The sequence below is a fragment of the Canis aureus genome, chromosome 28 (genome assembly GCF_053574225.1).
Source record: "Canis aureus isolate CA01 chromosome 28, VMU_Caureus_v.1.0, whole genome shotgun sequence".
Taxonomy (NCBI): Eukaryota; Metazoa; Chordata; class Mammalia; order Carnivora; family Canidae; genus Canis; species Canis aureus.
In genome coordinates, this window is record NC_135638.1 from 30,462,461 (window position 1) to 30,476,739 (window position 14,279).

Consider the following 14,279-nt stretch of genomic DNA (forward strand, 5'->3'; position numbering starts at 1 on the left):
TACTTGGTACCTTTGGGTTTATTCGGGGAACGGCTGAATAACCTTTTGTTGGTAATCTCCTTTTTTGCACCGTACAGGGCCACTAGAGCACGAGGCACGCAACCCATGCAGGAGCTTTTTAATTTTTTTTTTCTTCTCCTGCTGCTGGAAGGCTCATGAGCCCCTTGGTATTCAAGTGTTTGCTTGTCATAATGCTAAATAAAGCCACCCTGTTGTCCCCTTGCCTGGGTCCTCTTGACATATTGGCACCTATATGCAAGAATTAGAAAGGTGATTGCAGACATAACTCTGTTCAATGGCTCCAGGCTGTTCTATCAATTTTGAGACTGACAGGAGATAGGAGATGGAACCCGCAAGGAGGAATGGAGTTTGGGCTGCTGGGTGCTTTGTCCCATGAATCAATCTGCAATTTACTCATATTATTTTAGATGCAGATCCTGTTCTCATTGGGAGTCAATCATGTGTTAGATGCCCTTCCCGGCAGTTTCCTAAACAATAAGGCAGGCCCGGCTTTCCGGGGACTCTGGAAGCAGCGCAGGGTGATAGCAGGCCCCGCGCTGAGGTGCTAGTTCGCTAATTACCAGGTGGCCGTGGCCGTGGATGGAGGCAAGAAGGAAGGGGGGGCACAAAAGAGGCTGAAATAGGTTCTTTCTGTGCTGTTTTGTTTTGTTTTGTTTTTTAAGCGAATGAAAGGGGGATTGGCCCGGCCGGTGAGTCTCACCCCGCCCCGCACCAGGCCACCCTCCAGCCCAGGGTGCCCCCCCAGTCCCGCGCACCGGCTCCTCCCGGCCCTCGCAGGGCCCCATCCTGTCACCAGCGGTCCTGCTTCCTGTTTGTGTTGCCGCTTTGTTGCTTCCTGGTGGTCAGCCGAGCCGCCCTTCTGCTGAGCCTCCACCCTGGGGCTGGCTCTCGTCCCAGCCCTCTCTTGCGCGAGCAAATCTGTCTCTGGCTCCGGCTAAGCCCACGTTTTTAAAGGACCCGTCCTAGTGCAGGAGGCTGTGCCCCCCAGGCGCCCCCTCCGCTGGGCTGGGGGCTGGGGGGGGGGGTGTTGCGGGGGGCAAGCCTCGCACTGGACCTCCGAGCCTTGGAAGAGCTGGCTCGAAGCATGATCCCATTTGCCCCCCTGCCTGCCCTTTGGCCTTCCTTTGAGGAGGGGACAAGCGTTGTTGCCCGCTTTCACTGAATGAGAAAGACACCCAGAGAGTCTGGGGGGCTGCAGCGTCCTGGGGAGAAGTAGGAGGAGCACCCAGTCTGTTGGCCCAGACTGCACCCGGGGCACCCAGATCACGGCTAACACCCACCCGCGTCCAGACTCCACCGCTTGCCAAGCCTCCACATGCTTTATTGCATTTAATCTACACAAGCACTTTGTCAAGTAGGTGTTAGTTTTATTTTAAACCAGGCAAAGGGAGGTTCACAGAAGTTATTATCTCGCCCAGGGTCATGCAGCTGGCACATTTGCCTGATTCAACTCTTCTCTCTGCAGATACCGCGGAGGTTCCCCCGGTGACACCCTTATTTCCATCCAGGTGTCTCTACTCCAGTGCCACCCCCTCAGAGGAAGCTGCCTTAGATAGATTTCTCTGCCTCACACAGCTCTCTGTTGCTCTCTGTCCCCTCACCCACCTTTATCTCCCTTTGGAGCATTTATCACTAGCCCATATTATGTATATTTCCTTGTCTGGCTGTTGCTAGCATATGTATGAAGTGAGGGACTTCCACTGTTCTGCTCACGCCTAGATCCTCCTGGCACAGGGCATGTACCTGATAAATACCTGTTGGGAGGAAGAAAGGGGAAGGAAGGAAGGAAGGAAGGAAGGAAGGAAGGAAGGAAGGAAGGCAGGCGGGAGGGAGGGAGGGAGGGAGATAAAGGAGGGAGGGAGGAAGGGGACTGCATTTCTCTCCAGCTTGAAGCTGAAACAGTCATAATGTTTGGCCAGGTTATCAGAAATGACAGGCAACAGTCTGATCTATATATGGAAAACTCAAGCTCAAGGTTGCCTTGCTCAAGATTCTACAGTAAGCCACTGGTAGATCTAGGACTAAACCATCTAACAGACTGAGTCATGCCAGTTATCCCTACAGTGGCTTCCCATACCCTGCAAATTCCTTCCTCCGCTCTGTAGCTGGGAGCTGCTTTATTAAGCTTCTCAAAGTTTTCTTCCCGCCTTCCTTCCTTTCTTCCTGCAAACTCTCTCCTGAGCATCACTAAAAGGAAAACCAACACTTCAGGGGCTCCGGGAAGCAGAAGGCGGCAAGCCTGTTGAGTTGACCTCTGCCTCTTCCAGACAGAACAGGAGTACTTTTTGTAGAAGTCAAAGAATTTAATTCCTCTGTTTGTCTTGATCCTCAGAAGTAACGCCCTCCAGTGTTTACTAACCCCCATCCTTAGAAGATCCAAGAGGAATTGTTTGGAGCAGGACCCTAGTAGAGACCCTGTGAGACTCTATAGAGCAAGCCCCCAACAAGAAACCCCATGAAGGCAACAGAGTCCCTTCAGAAACTGCTCCTTCTTCTTGGTCCTTTAACATTTCACATCAGAACTTCAGCAAGAGAAGGAAAGCAGCATATATGCAAGTCCATTCCTGGCCTCTGCTTCTGGGCCTAGAAACAAGACACCCACAAAAGTCCAAAGGCAGCAGCCTTGATGCACTAGACTAGACGAATGTACTGAACTCAACTGTTCTCTCTTCTTTTTTTCTTTTCTTTCCTCCCCTGCCCCATATATGGTCCTTTCAACATATACACTCAGTAGAAGTGAACCTAAAAAGAACTCACTCTGAACTGAATGCTTCCATCCTTCCTCAATCGTGATGGCCCACAGGAGGCAACACAACGAAGCTTAATTGCAGGTGGCGGCGTAGGGGGTTATAAAATGTGTGAGGCACAGCTTCACACATTTTTGTGCTTTCACTTCAAGGGGACAAACCTTTGGGAGTAGACGAGAATACCCGTTAGAGTGGATTGATTGGAGGTTCCAACGTGACTTAAAGGATTTCAAGACAGGAGAAATCACTCTTGAGGAAATCAGGAAAGATTTTATGGAAGAAGCGGCTTCTCGGGGAAATCTTGAAGGAACGGCGGAATTTTAATAGGCAAAGGTGGCATGAAGGGAAAATGCTCGAGATGGAGGGCATGACAGCTCATTGGAGACAAGAAGTGAGAATGAGGAAAGACTGTGTGAATGTGGCTAGAGTACAGGGTACCTGCCCACAAACTGGAAGAGAAGGCTGCAAAGGAAGTAGGCCAGTCAAAGGCATTTGCACTTAATTTGAAAGGCAAAGGGTGTAATGATCTATGTCTACAGTGGGATACTACTCTGCAGTAAGAAGAAAGAGATTTTTAAATTTTGATTTAATTTAACCAGTGCAAATTCAGTGCTGAAAACCGACATTTGATTCAGTTATTGGAAAATTTTAAGGTATATTTGAACAACCCGCTCAGTGAATCTTCTCTTAGAACTGTAAATCTTATGAAAGCTAAATACAAATTAAATATATCTGATTAAATTTAACTTCTAAATTAAGATGCACTGTAACTGTGAAGTACACACTAGATTTTGAAGCTCAGTATAAAGAAAGGATATAAGATATCCTATTCATCATTCTGATGTGGGTTACATGTTGCGATAATATTTTGGATTTCTTAGGTTAAATAAAAATGCTATAAAAGTGAAAACCAAAAAAAAAAAGGTGGGGGGGAGCCATTGAAGGTCTTGAAGCCAGGCTGTCACATGATTTAAATAATAATAATAACTTTGAGGAAGTGGGGCAGTCAGATTACAAGGGAGAGATGAGGCAGGGGGAGAAGAGGCAAGAAAATTTCACTGAAAGATTTTTTTTTAACAGTCGCTTCAGTAATAACCTATGTCAGAGACTCAGAAATATGCTTTTCAGTCCCCAGACGTGGCTCAGAAGTGTACTCCCTAGTTTTAGGGATATTTCCACTGGGCTAATGCTAACCTTTGCTCACTCCCCCAAATACTTCACCCTCGGGGAAAGTTATGGATTCTGTTGGGAGAGGTCAGGTCCCGTGAAGGATCAAAGGTCACCCTGAAGGGTCCTGGACCAAACCTGACCCCTGGTTTGATTTGGAGGAAAACCTGACAAAGTTTGTTATTGCATTTTGGGCTGGAATTTACCATTGGAAATGCAGCCTTTGTCACTGACACAGGGAGAACTGTTTTGCATTTGATGACATTTTCAAAATGGTGTGAAAAAACCTTGACGTTTTTATTAGAAAATCTATAAAGCCCAAACAAATGGTTTCATGCTGCTTTGCCTCATTCTTCATAGGTTCGTTGGCAATCCATCATCTCTCCCACCTCTCCCGTGCCCTCCCACTCCCCTTGAACCCATCAGCGACAACGTCTCACCCATGAACAAAAGGACTACTCAGAGAAGCCCTTTCAACCTTAGTTGTCCTTTGCCTCTCAACTTTTACCCCTTAAATCAACTACAATCATTCCATTTTCACTGGTTCCCTTCCTGAAAGGCTGAACAGTGTTGTCACCTCCTTGCAGAAACTCTTCCCTTAACTTCTCATGACACTGAATTACAGAAGCTTGACCTGCCTTCTCTTCAGTTAGAGACAGGACTCTCTCCAGTCCCCCTTGCCTGTGATGAAACATCCAGTTTAAAGCAAATAATTGGATTCAGAGCAAATAAATGAAAGTATTCTCTCTAGAAAAAAAAAATTGTAAGTCCCTTTCATAGATTGCCATTTTGAATCAAGATCTTATCCATCCTAAATTTCAAATAAGGTAACTTATCTCGTTCGGCCTTGCTTTTGACTATGGCCCGTGCAAACTTACCCCGTGTATCAGAATGCAACTTCTTACCTATGCCTCAGTCTCCCTAAAAGTAACTGTGATTTGACTTTCTCTCTCCCACCTGTGGTTTCTTCCCTGCTGACCCTCTCCCAATCTCTGCATCCCCCTCATCAGCACAGGAGCTGACACGGTAGATTCTCAAGCATGGAGATTGTGCTCATTCAATGGACCTTGTCACTTTTTTTGCATTTTTGAATGACTCTGATGCCTCTCCCAACACCATCACCATTTGGTTCTCTCTTGGTTCTCTGCCTAGCTCCCTCATGCCTATTTTGATTAATCATCTTTTCTCCATATTCTGTTATATGCTCACCTACTCCTTTCTTTCTTCAACCAAATTTGCCTAATAGTCACAGTTGCCACGTAATGTGTTGACATAAGTCTTGGGTTTTAATGTTTCCATTGAATTCTCAGAATATCCTTGGGAGGTAGGAAGGGCAGAGGTTATCTTTGGCCAATTTAAAGATGATAAAATGGGGGCACCTAGGTGGCACAGTTGGGTAAGGGTTCAACTCTTAGTTTCAGTCTAGGTCATGATCTTAGAGTTGTAAGATCGAGCCCCACATCAGGCTCCATGCTCAGCAGGGAGTCCACTTGGGATTCTCTCCCTCTCTCTCCCTCTGCCCACCATGCTCTTTCTCTAAAATAAATCTTTAAAGAATAAAATAATAATAATAATATTATTATTATTATAAAGATGATAAAATGGAGGCTCAAAGACAGTAAATCCCTTTCCTAAGCTCCCTGGCTCATAAAGGGCAGAGGCGAGACCCCAGTCTTCTGCCCCCAAACCACAGTGCCTTCTTGCCATACTCGCTGTTTCACTTCCTCAATAGCCGTCATTCCACCTTTTCACTTGTGATTTAGCCTCTCATCTGTCTGGTCAGTCCTCTGCTTGGCTTGACTTCACCACATTGCCTCCTCTCCTCTTCATCCCCTGCCCCCCACGCTCCTTTGCAGAGAACCACCAGCCAGTTAGCCACACACGCTAAGCTGAGTGTGACAAGTCAGCTGTTCAGAACAGACAAGTCCTGTTCTGTCTTGGAGCAAATTCCTAGGTTTGGGTGTGAGCTCTTTAGAGCAGGTCTGTAATCTGAACTGCCGTCATCCATGGTCCCCCACCCTGCTCTCTGCCCCCTCTGCCACCCTGACACATCAGTCTCACACAAGCCCATCATACCCCGGGATGCTGGCCGTTTGATGGTGGGTCTGTCCCCTGCATTCCCAAACTACCATGGACTGTAAAACCATGGAGGCTCATTTGTGTTTTCTTCTCATCCTCAGTGTGTTTGGTAGCACTCCCTGGGAGCATACAGATACCAGAGGGAAGAAAGAATAGAAAACCCAGCAGGAAGAGTCTCCAGCAGCACGAGAAACTACCTGTGCCAGTTCAACGGCCACCAAGTGAGACAGTCGACAAACACATACTACACGTGAAGGGAAATGCTGCCAACCAACCAACAGACTGCTTGCTTATAGGCTTTCTCTTTTTAAACTGAGACTTTTGGGGTCACATTTACTGATTCCTCCCCTAGACCAGGAACAGACCCATAGAGCAGAAAATACAGAATCACTCATACACAATTAGCCAAAAGCCAGGGGCAATAGATGGAATTCTTACAGTATGCCAAGCCATCTCCTGCACCACCAAGTGTGACAGAAGCTAAACCAGGCAGGCACACAGAGCCATTGAGAAGAAGTGACACCCCCACCCTCACCACCAGAGGCAAGCTGAAACTTCAGTCAGGTATCCTGGTGTTGCACACAGCATTGAAATTCAGGTCACATAAGTTCACAGAACAAGAGTGAGTAGGTTCAAGCTTGAAGATGATGTTGGGATAGGAGGGGGCAGGGAGGTAGTGGGTGGGCGCCAGCAAGCCCGTAGCCTCGGCATGACAGAGGGCTCAGTTCTTCCCTCTGCCTGTCCTCTCAAATCTCTACCAACTACCAGCCTCAGTACTGTTAGCAAGAGTAGGACCAGCCCCCTCTGCCCTCCTATTTTATGTCCTCCCTGAAAAAGCCCTCAAGTAGTAGTCCATTATGTGGATTCTTCTTTATGCGGGAGATGGGCAAATCAAACCCTCTGTGCTTCACCATTAAAAAAAAAAAAAGAACATGATGCCTTCCTTCCTATTTATTCCTGAGCTGAGCTTCTCAAAATCACACACACACACACACACACACACACACACACACATACACACACACACAGAAGCATCTTGAGGACTAGTAAGCATCCCAAGAGTGCTGAGTTCCTTTCCATGAACTCTGCATGAATATTAGAACATCTTCTTTGACAATGACCACCTGGCTATCTAAGGCGATCCTGTACTGTTTTAAAGGACATGTCTTAGGCTCTTCTCAGCTCAAGAAGAGAGAGCTTGAGTAAAGTGATAGACTCACCTTTCCTTGGTGGCCCGGCTTCCATGGAAGGCAGACAGCATGCCTGTGCCTGAGCCAAGCATCGTCCAATGCTCCAGGAAGCCATTCCCTTCCCAGACAGGGAGCCGGGGACTTGTTCCCAGTAGCAACACAGGAGAGCTGACAATGGCTGGAGACTGGGAAAACTTCCTCCCCATTTGATTCTATTCTAATCAGCACAGATTTAACAAATGCGTAGTGTGGATATGTGTGTGTGTGTGTGTGTGTGTGTGTGTAAATCATACATATAAATAATATAAAATTTGTACACAGTTGCCTACATCTACATGCTTTATATATAATCTGTTTGCCCTGAGCGCATGCTCCAGACCCCAAGACAGGATTGCCTGTAGGCCTGTGTTTTAGGCAAGGATGTCCCACAGTCATTTCTAGATGCTAATTGTGATGGCTTCCAGGATTCCCAGCATGTCGGCCGGCTCTGTGAAAGCTCTTTGAGAGCTTCTCATCATTAGAATTCCCTGAGTTTTCGCTCCTTCCTAGCAAACCATCTGGCCTCTCTGTACTCCAGCTGTAGCCCCCATCCCCTGCCACTCACACCTGAGCCTTTGACATCCCCCACCTGAAGCAGATCCGTCCATCATGAAAATCCAAAATTGCAACCAGAAATTCTGTGCCCCCAAAATCTAGATATAAAAGTGTTTCTTTTCCCTTTTAATCCTCCATTAGGTTTCATGCTTCATTTTCTTCTCAAATGCATTATTTACAGTCTTGGAACATACATTGCCATGTATGGGGGTAATGTATCTACCTCCACTTAATCGGTTTGCCCAATTAGCTGAGGCCTCTTGCCTCAGTGGTAGGCCTCTTGAACATTTATAATTGTCATTAAGCAAAAGAGTAGAGAAGGTCAGAGTGGAGAGGTCTCTGAGAGTCAGAGGTGGCTCGCAATCGCGTGCAGGCTCACGAAGTCTCAGTCTGCCTCTCTTCAGAAGAAGGTGGGTTACCAGTTAGCCAGTCCTTGCTCACAGTCATTAACCCTGGCCATAGGGACACTTTGAGTGACAAAGAGTCACCAGAGCACCACTCAAAGGAACACATTACTGGTGAGGAAGGAACCTGGAAACAAAGAGAGAAAATAAAATCCCAATAACAGGAGCTGCTACTGTGGGCCTGGTGATAGAACTTCCAAGAGATTGATCTAGTAAAAGAGGGCTTTTCACATTCCTTATCTTTGGACCCAATTCACTCTTTCCACGTCTTTTTCTTCATTTTTGTGCTGATTGTTACTGCTGCCAGTTGCTAGCTTTTGTTTTAATTGAAGAAATACTGAAAAGCTATTTTGTAAAGATTTTGCAAGCGATCCAAATGGCTCAGGACAGATTTCCTTTCATTTTACGAGAAGATAATTGTGAGCTTGTGTTTCAGTGACACAGGGGATGTGACTGACCATGAGAGCAAAATCCAGATGTGAGAGATAATGTCCTAAAACCACCAAGGATATGTGGCCTGAGGAGATTCACCGAGTCGATTGACCATTTGAAAGCACTGACGCCCCCCCAAATCCTAAGCTCCTAACCGGTGGTGGCACAGCAGGGAGACAGGCATAGGACGTAAGGGACTCGTGCTTTGAGATAGAAGAAAAGAAAGCCCGATTACCAAGTCAGCCAAGTGAGAGCAGCAGGACCACCCCCTCCACAAACCACAGTTGTCTTAGCAAAGTGCAGTGCAGTGACATGCGTCAACATATTTAACTAGCACTTACCAAATGCCTGCTTTATACTAGGGTTTAACATACAGTGTCTCATTCAGCCTTCTGTTATGGGCCGAATTGTGCTCCCGCTCCAAATTCATACATTAAAATCCTAATGCCCAGTGTCTCAGAATGTGACTGTATTTGGAGAAGGAATGAAGGTAAAATGAGGCCATTAGGGTGGGCTTTAATCAAATCTGACTGGTATCCTTACAAAAAGGGATTAGAACACAGACATGGACAGAGAGACGACCACATGAGGACATAAGGAGAAAACGGCCATCTACAAACCAAGGAGAGAAACCTTCAAAGAAACCAATGCCACAAACACCTTGATCTCGGAATTCTGACCTCTAGAATGGTGAGAAAATGTACTTGTGCTACGTAAGCCCCCAGTCTGTGGTATTCTGTATGGCAGCCCTAGCAGGCTGATGAGCCTTCCCAACTGCCTGGGGAGGCCGTCCAGAAGCGAGGACACAAAAGCTCAGTGATGGAAAATAATTTGTCCAGAATTCCAAAACTATGATGTGGTGAAGCAGGAATGAAAACACATCATCTGGCTTTGACTCAGGGGCCTTGAAAAGACAATAGTGTTTCCCAGCCCCCAAAGACAGGAGAAGCACTAGACAAAAATATCCTCTCACCATACATAAGCAGGCATTGCTTTCAACCCACCACCCTGGAGAAGCTCCAGAGAACTTATGGATGGGGAAGTCAGTGACAGGCTGCCGTGGGGCTGACCCATCACCTCCCATTCAGGAAGGAGTGCCCTTCCAGCTGACTTCCCGGCCTGGCGAGGCTGGAGGAGCCAAATCTTAAGCAGCCATTGTGTGTCGGTTCCCCTCTCAGGGTTTCACATAGAGTATACCAGATAATCCTCAGCACTGCCCACGAGCCCGAGACTACTGTTATTCCCACTTTATAGATCAGAAGCCCGAGGAGGCACAGAGATGATTGGTTCAGGGTCACCCACCAGCAAGAAGCAGAACAAGATAAAAGCCCAGGCTGGTACAAGGGCCCAAGCGCTGCCCACTGCACAAAACTGCTTCTTCTGGAGTGTAGGCTCCTGGAGTAGAATTCCATGTTTGGAACTTTTAGAAGAACAGCATAGGGTATTCCAAACTGACAATATGTAAGGTAAATGGGAAAAGATTCTGTGGTTTCGGAGGTACTGTAAATCTCTGTTCATAGTCCCAGAAGGTCAATGAGTAACTAATGACGAAGCTGTGCTAGGGGCCTTCCCCTCACCACGGTTCGGTAGGACTGAATTTTCACACAACAGTCCATGGAAGTCACATAAAGAACAAATTAAAGAGAGAAACCCCCACGCACACAACTTTCCAGTTGTTAAGTCTTCGTGATCCCCTCATGAGAGCCTTATGAGGTAGATGAGAAGGTATTTTCGTAATGCTCCCGAGCCCTTCCTTCTCCTAACAGGGAAAATGAGACAGCGAAGCAGATGATGTCCTCACAACTCAGATGATGACAGTGACGGGGCTCCTCCATGGGTTTCAGTGCCCTTTCATGACCTTCCCTACCTCTGCTCCCCACCCACCTCTGTTCTGTGAAACACGTCCAGCATTCACTTCCTGGTTCTCCTCTATGTCACAGGCTAGGTTGTATGGCCTCCTGTCTTCCACTTCTCTTTACTTCATGGTTTGTCTAAGCCTGACAAGATCTTTTGTCCATCTTAAATCTCCAGACTTTCAGGATCCTCAAAACACTATGAAATTTGCTCAGGGAAAGAAAAAAAATGCATCTCAACATCTCCATGGAAACTTTCAGGTGGTTGCAAGAGGTTCACACACCCCCAAAAGTGTGGATGCAGCTACCTGACTAACAACACTGCCCTGCGTGTTTCCCTCTCCTCTAATAAACTTTAAGTCTTTTCTTTTCATCCATATTTTCCCACGGCCTTTTTCTCTCCAACACATTTTCTGCCCTCCATTATACCGACTCAAGAGAAGTCCATGCTTCTTCCCTTCCTGTCCTGCTGGTTTCTACTTCCTGTCTGATTCTTCCAACAGTCTTCCTTTTAGGCTTCACTTCTCATGAAAAGTCTATTAAGACTCCTTCATGAGCACCTAGGTGGCTCAAGTGGTTGAGTGTCTGCTTTTGACTCAGGTTGTGATCCTGGGGTCCTAGGATCAAGTCCCTTGTTGGGCTCTGTGCAGAAATCCTGCTTCTTCCTCTGCCTATGTCTCTGCCTTTCTCTGTGTTTCTCATGAATAAGTAAAACCTTAAAAAAAAAAAAAAAGACTCCCTCATGCTATCATAACACATGCAACCTGATTGTCTCTTTATTTTCTATAACTGTGACCCCGTCACTTAAACATGCTATCTTACACTCCCACTTACTAGGAGGCCTAGAAATAGATGATGGGACATGAGAGAAAATGTGATGTAGTTACACTCTTGTAGGGCTTATAGATGAGTGACAAAGGGATAAAATCAGACCATTACCTACAAATATGACATGTTACCTTACCAATGTAGAGATGTATGGGGTTCTTGGGGAACATATAGCAAAGGGTCCTAAAGCAACTTGCTAAATGGGCTCCAGGGATTTGAGAAGGAGAGGAGAAGCTTCCATCAAAGTGGCATCTCCAACAAAACCCAAAGAATGAGCAGAGGCTGGTCAGACCAAGCAGGAGGGAGACCAAACCAGGCAGAGTGATGAGCTTTTTGGCAGCCAGCATCAGAGTGAGCGTGGCTGAGCTGAGAGCCTGCAGAACCCCACATGACAAGCTCAGAGCCCGAGGAGTGCCAGGCACACCAGCCAGATCAGGCCACCCTGAAAAGCCACCAAAAGGACTGTGCATTATATAGCAAGGGTACTAGGACCTGATAAAGGGTTTTTGATAGACGAGAGATGTGGTCTGCTATGAGGGAGGAGCTGAAAGCTTATTTCATTTTTTATACTAAATTTTTGGTTACCCAATACGTTCTTATGTTTTTCAAAAACCAGAAACATGGGATCCCTGGGTGGTGCAGCGGTTTGGCGCCTGCCTTTGGCCCAGGGCGCGATCCTGGAGACCCGGGATCGAATCCCACGTCGGGCTTCCGGTGCATGGAGCCTGCTTCTCCCTCTGCCTGTGTCTCTGCCTCTCTCTCTCTCTCACTGTGTGCCTATCATAAATAAATAAAAAATTAAAAAAAAAAAAAAAAAAACCAGAAACATATGAAAAGGCATTCCGTAAAATTTTCCCTGGCCCTCAGTTCATGTCTCTCCTAAATAGATGTCAAGTTTTCATAATTCTTAGGAGTCTTTTTTGACTGCTTTCTGCTTGTACAAGCTAATATGACTAAGAATTCTTGTTTTTCTCCTTATATATTCAAAAAGTAACATACCATGCAGTGTTCTGTCCTTGATTTTTTTAAACTACAGATTCAGAGCCCTACACCTACATTTTTCAATTCTAAGTTTTGAGAATCTACATGGTTTTTTTTGGGGGGGGTGCAAAGGGAGAGGGAGAGAGAGAATTGTAAGCAGGCTCCACATCCACTGAGCCAGATGCAGGGCTCGATCTCATGACCCTGAGATCATGACCTGAGCCAAGATCAAGAGTCAGACACTTAACCAACTGAGCCACCCACGGGCATTTGTGCCTTGATTTTTTGAGATACCTTTTGACTCTTTTGCATATTGTCAATTTAGCTCTTACATCAGTATTCATATTCGTGTTATTTACCTTTAACAAATGTAGGTCTCTCCTCCCCTACCTTCTGAGGAGCAGAAACTGTGTCTTATTCCATTTTGCATGAGGTGGATGTTCAGTTAAAGGCTGCTGAATTTTAGTAGATGATGAAAAAGTATCTTTGTTGAATGAATCAGTTACTATTGGAAGGAACAAATGCTTCACCTGGCCCATTCTCTCAAATTTTTCACATTTAATTTTGCCACTTTTCAAACATGCATAAAAGTAAATGGAATAGCAAATGAACCTCCGTGTACCCATGCCCAACTTCAACAATTGTCAACTTTTTGGCGATCTTGATTCTCATCTCTGCCGACCACCCATCCATTTTGGGGAAAAATGGGGCTGCAGTATTTTAAAAAACAAATTCAAGACATCATGTCATTTCCTCTACAAATACCCAAGACTGAGCCTCTTGCTGATAAAGGCTTTGATTTAAGAAGATAAGCACATGCCAACAAAATTAATAGTAGTTCTCTAGTATTGCCACCATTCCCTGATTTTCTCAAAAATGTCTTTATACAGTTGGCTTCAGGAATCGGGAGCCCCACAAAGCCCACAGATGATATTTGGTCATTGTGTTTATAGTCCTTACATCTCTTTGATGCCATCACAGCCACCTCCTCTCTTCTTCTCTCTCTCTTTTATGCCATTGATTTGTTAGAGAAACCAGGTCATTTGTCCTGCATCGTGTCCCACATTCTGCATTTGGCTGATTGCTTCCTTGCAGTGTCATATAACTTGTTTTCCATCCTCCATATCTTCTTGAGCTGGCGAGATTTGTGTTTTGAAAACTTCATCCTGGCTGCTGTGTGGAGCAGTGAATGAAGGGCAGGAGAGAGAATAACAGTAAGAGGCTATGTTGGGTCACCCAGGCAGGAGGGTGGCCTCCAGATGATCGCAATGGCACATGGCTTCAGGGGTTGCATGGACAAAGGGAAATGGGCCCATTCAACGGATGCTTAGAGACAGGACCAACAGGACTCATTGACTAACTGGAAGGCAGCACACTTCTCAATGCTCTATTAAGAATCTGGGCCTTACCATGTTTTCTCCTGAAAAAACATTTACATGTTTACTGACATTCTTCTCACAATTATCATTTATGGCAAGTTTTAAGGGCATACAAAGTTGTAGTATTATTGTTGGTATTAAATTTTATTGCTGTGGCTTTAAAACATAAACAAAAATAATTCCTTAAGTAGTTGGAAACTGTAATGATACTCTTGGGATTGGATTTTACTGCCATGGATACTGTAAAGCACAAAGATAATAAATTTAAATTGCAGTATTAGTATTGGGAATATATTTTATTACTTTGGCCAGAACACAAAGAAGCAGGATTCATAACTCTTGTTTTTTCCCAGCAGTGCGTTTATATGCAACAACGCTGGGTCTGGTGTGGGGAGGATCAGAGGTCACCAGCATCACAGGTCATGTGACCAGGCAAGAAGCCAGGCCAATAGGATAAGGTATAGAAGAGCTTAATTCTTACAGGTGGTTAGGGCACTGGAAAGAAGCAGATCAAGTGAGGAGGAAGAGATGCACGTGGTCACATGGCATTGAGAAAGGTTCATCTGGCAGGAATTGCTACAAACCCCATTTCACCAAAGTGGTT

At 45.7% G+C, this 14,279-nt stretch overlaps 1 protein-coding gene across 49 annotated transcripts in view; it reads right to left on the minus strand.

Annotated features, from left to right (window-relative positions):
- LOC144300597 (uncharacterized) overlaps positions 1 to 14,279 on the minus strand; it is a 112,774-nt gene that overhangs the window by 40,569 nt on the left and 57,926 nt on the right. For 32 of the 49 annotated variants that reach the window (XR_013367364.1, XR_013367362.1, XR_013367354.1 and 29 more), the window contains one exon: positions 13,162 to 13,469. The exons of 16 other annotated variants lie outside the window; for them this stretch is intronic. Coding sequence is in view for 7 of the 33 variants with exons in the window: in XM_077876843.1 (XP_077732969.1) it covers positions 13,336 to 13,469 (134 nt within the window). In the remaining 26 variants the exon portion in view is untranslated. Of the gene's footprint in view, positions 1 to 13,161; positions 13,470 to 14,279 lie in introns of those variants that run through there. One more of the 49 variants, XR_013367365.1, reaches the window with a different exon arrangement.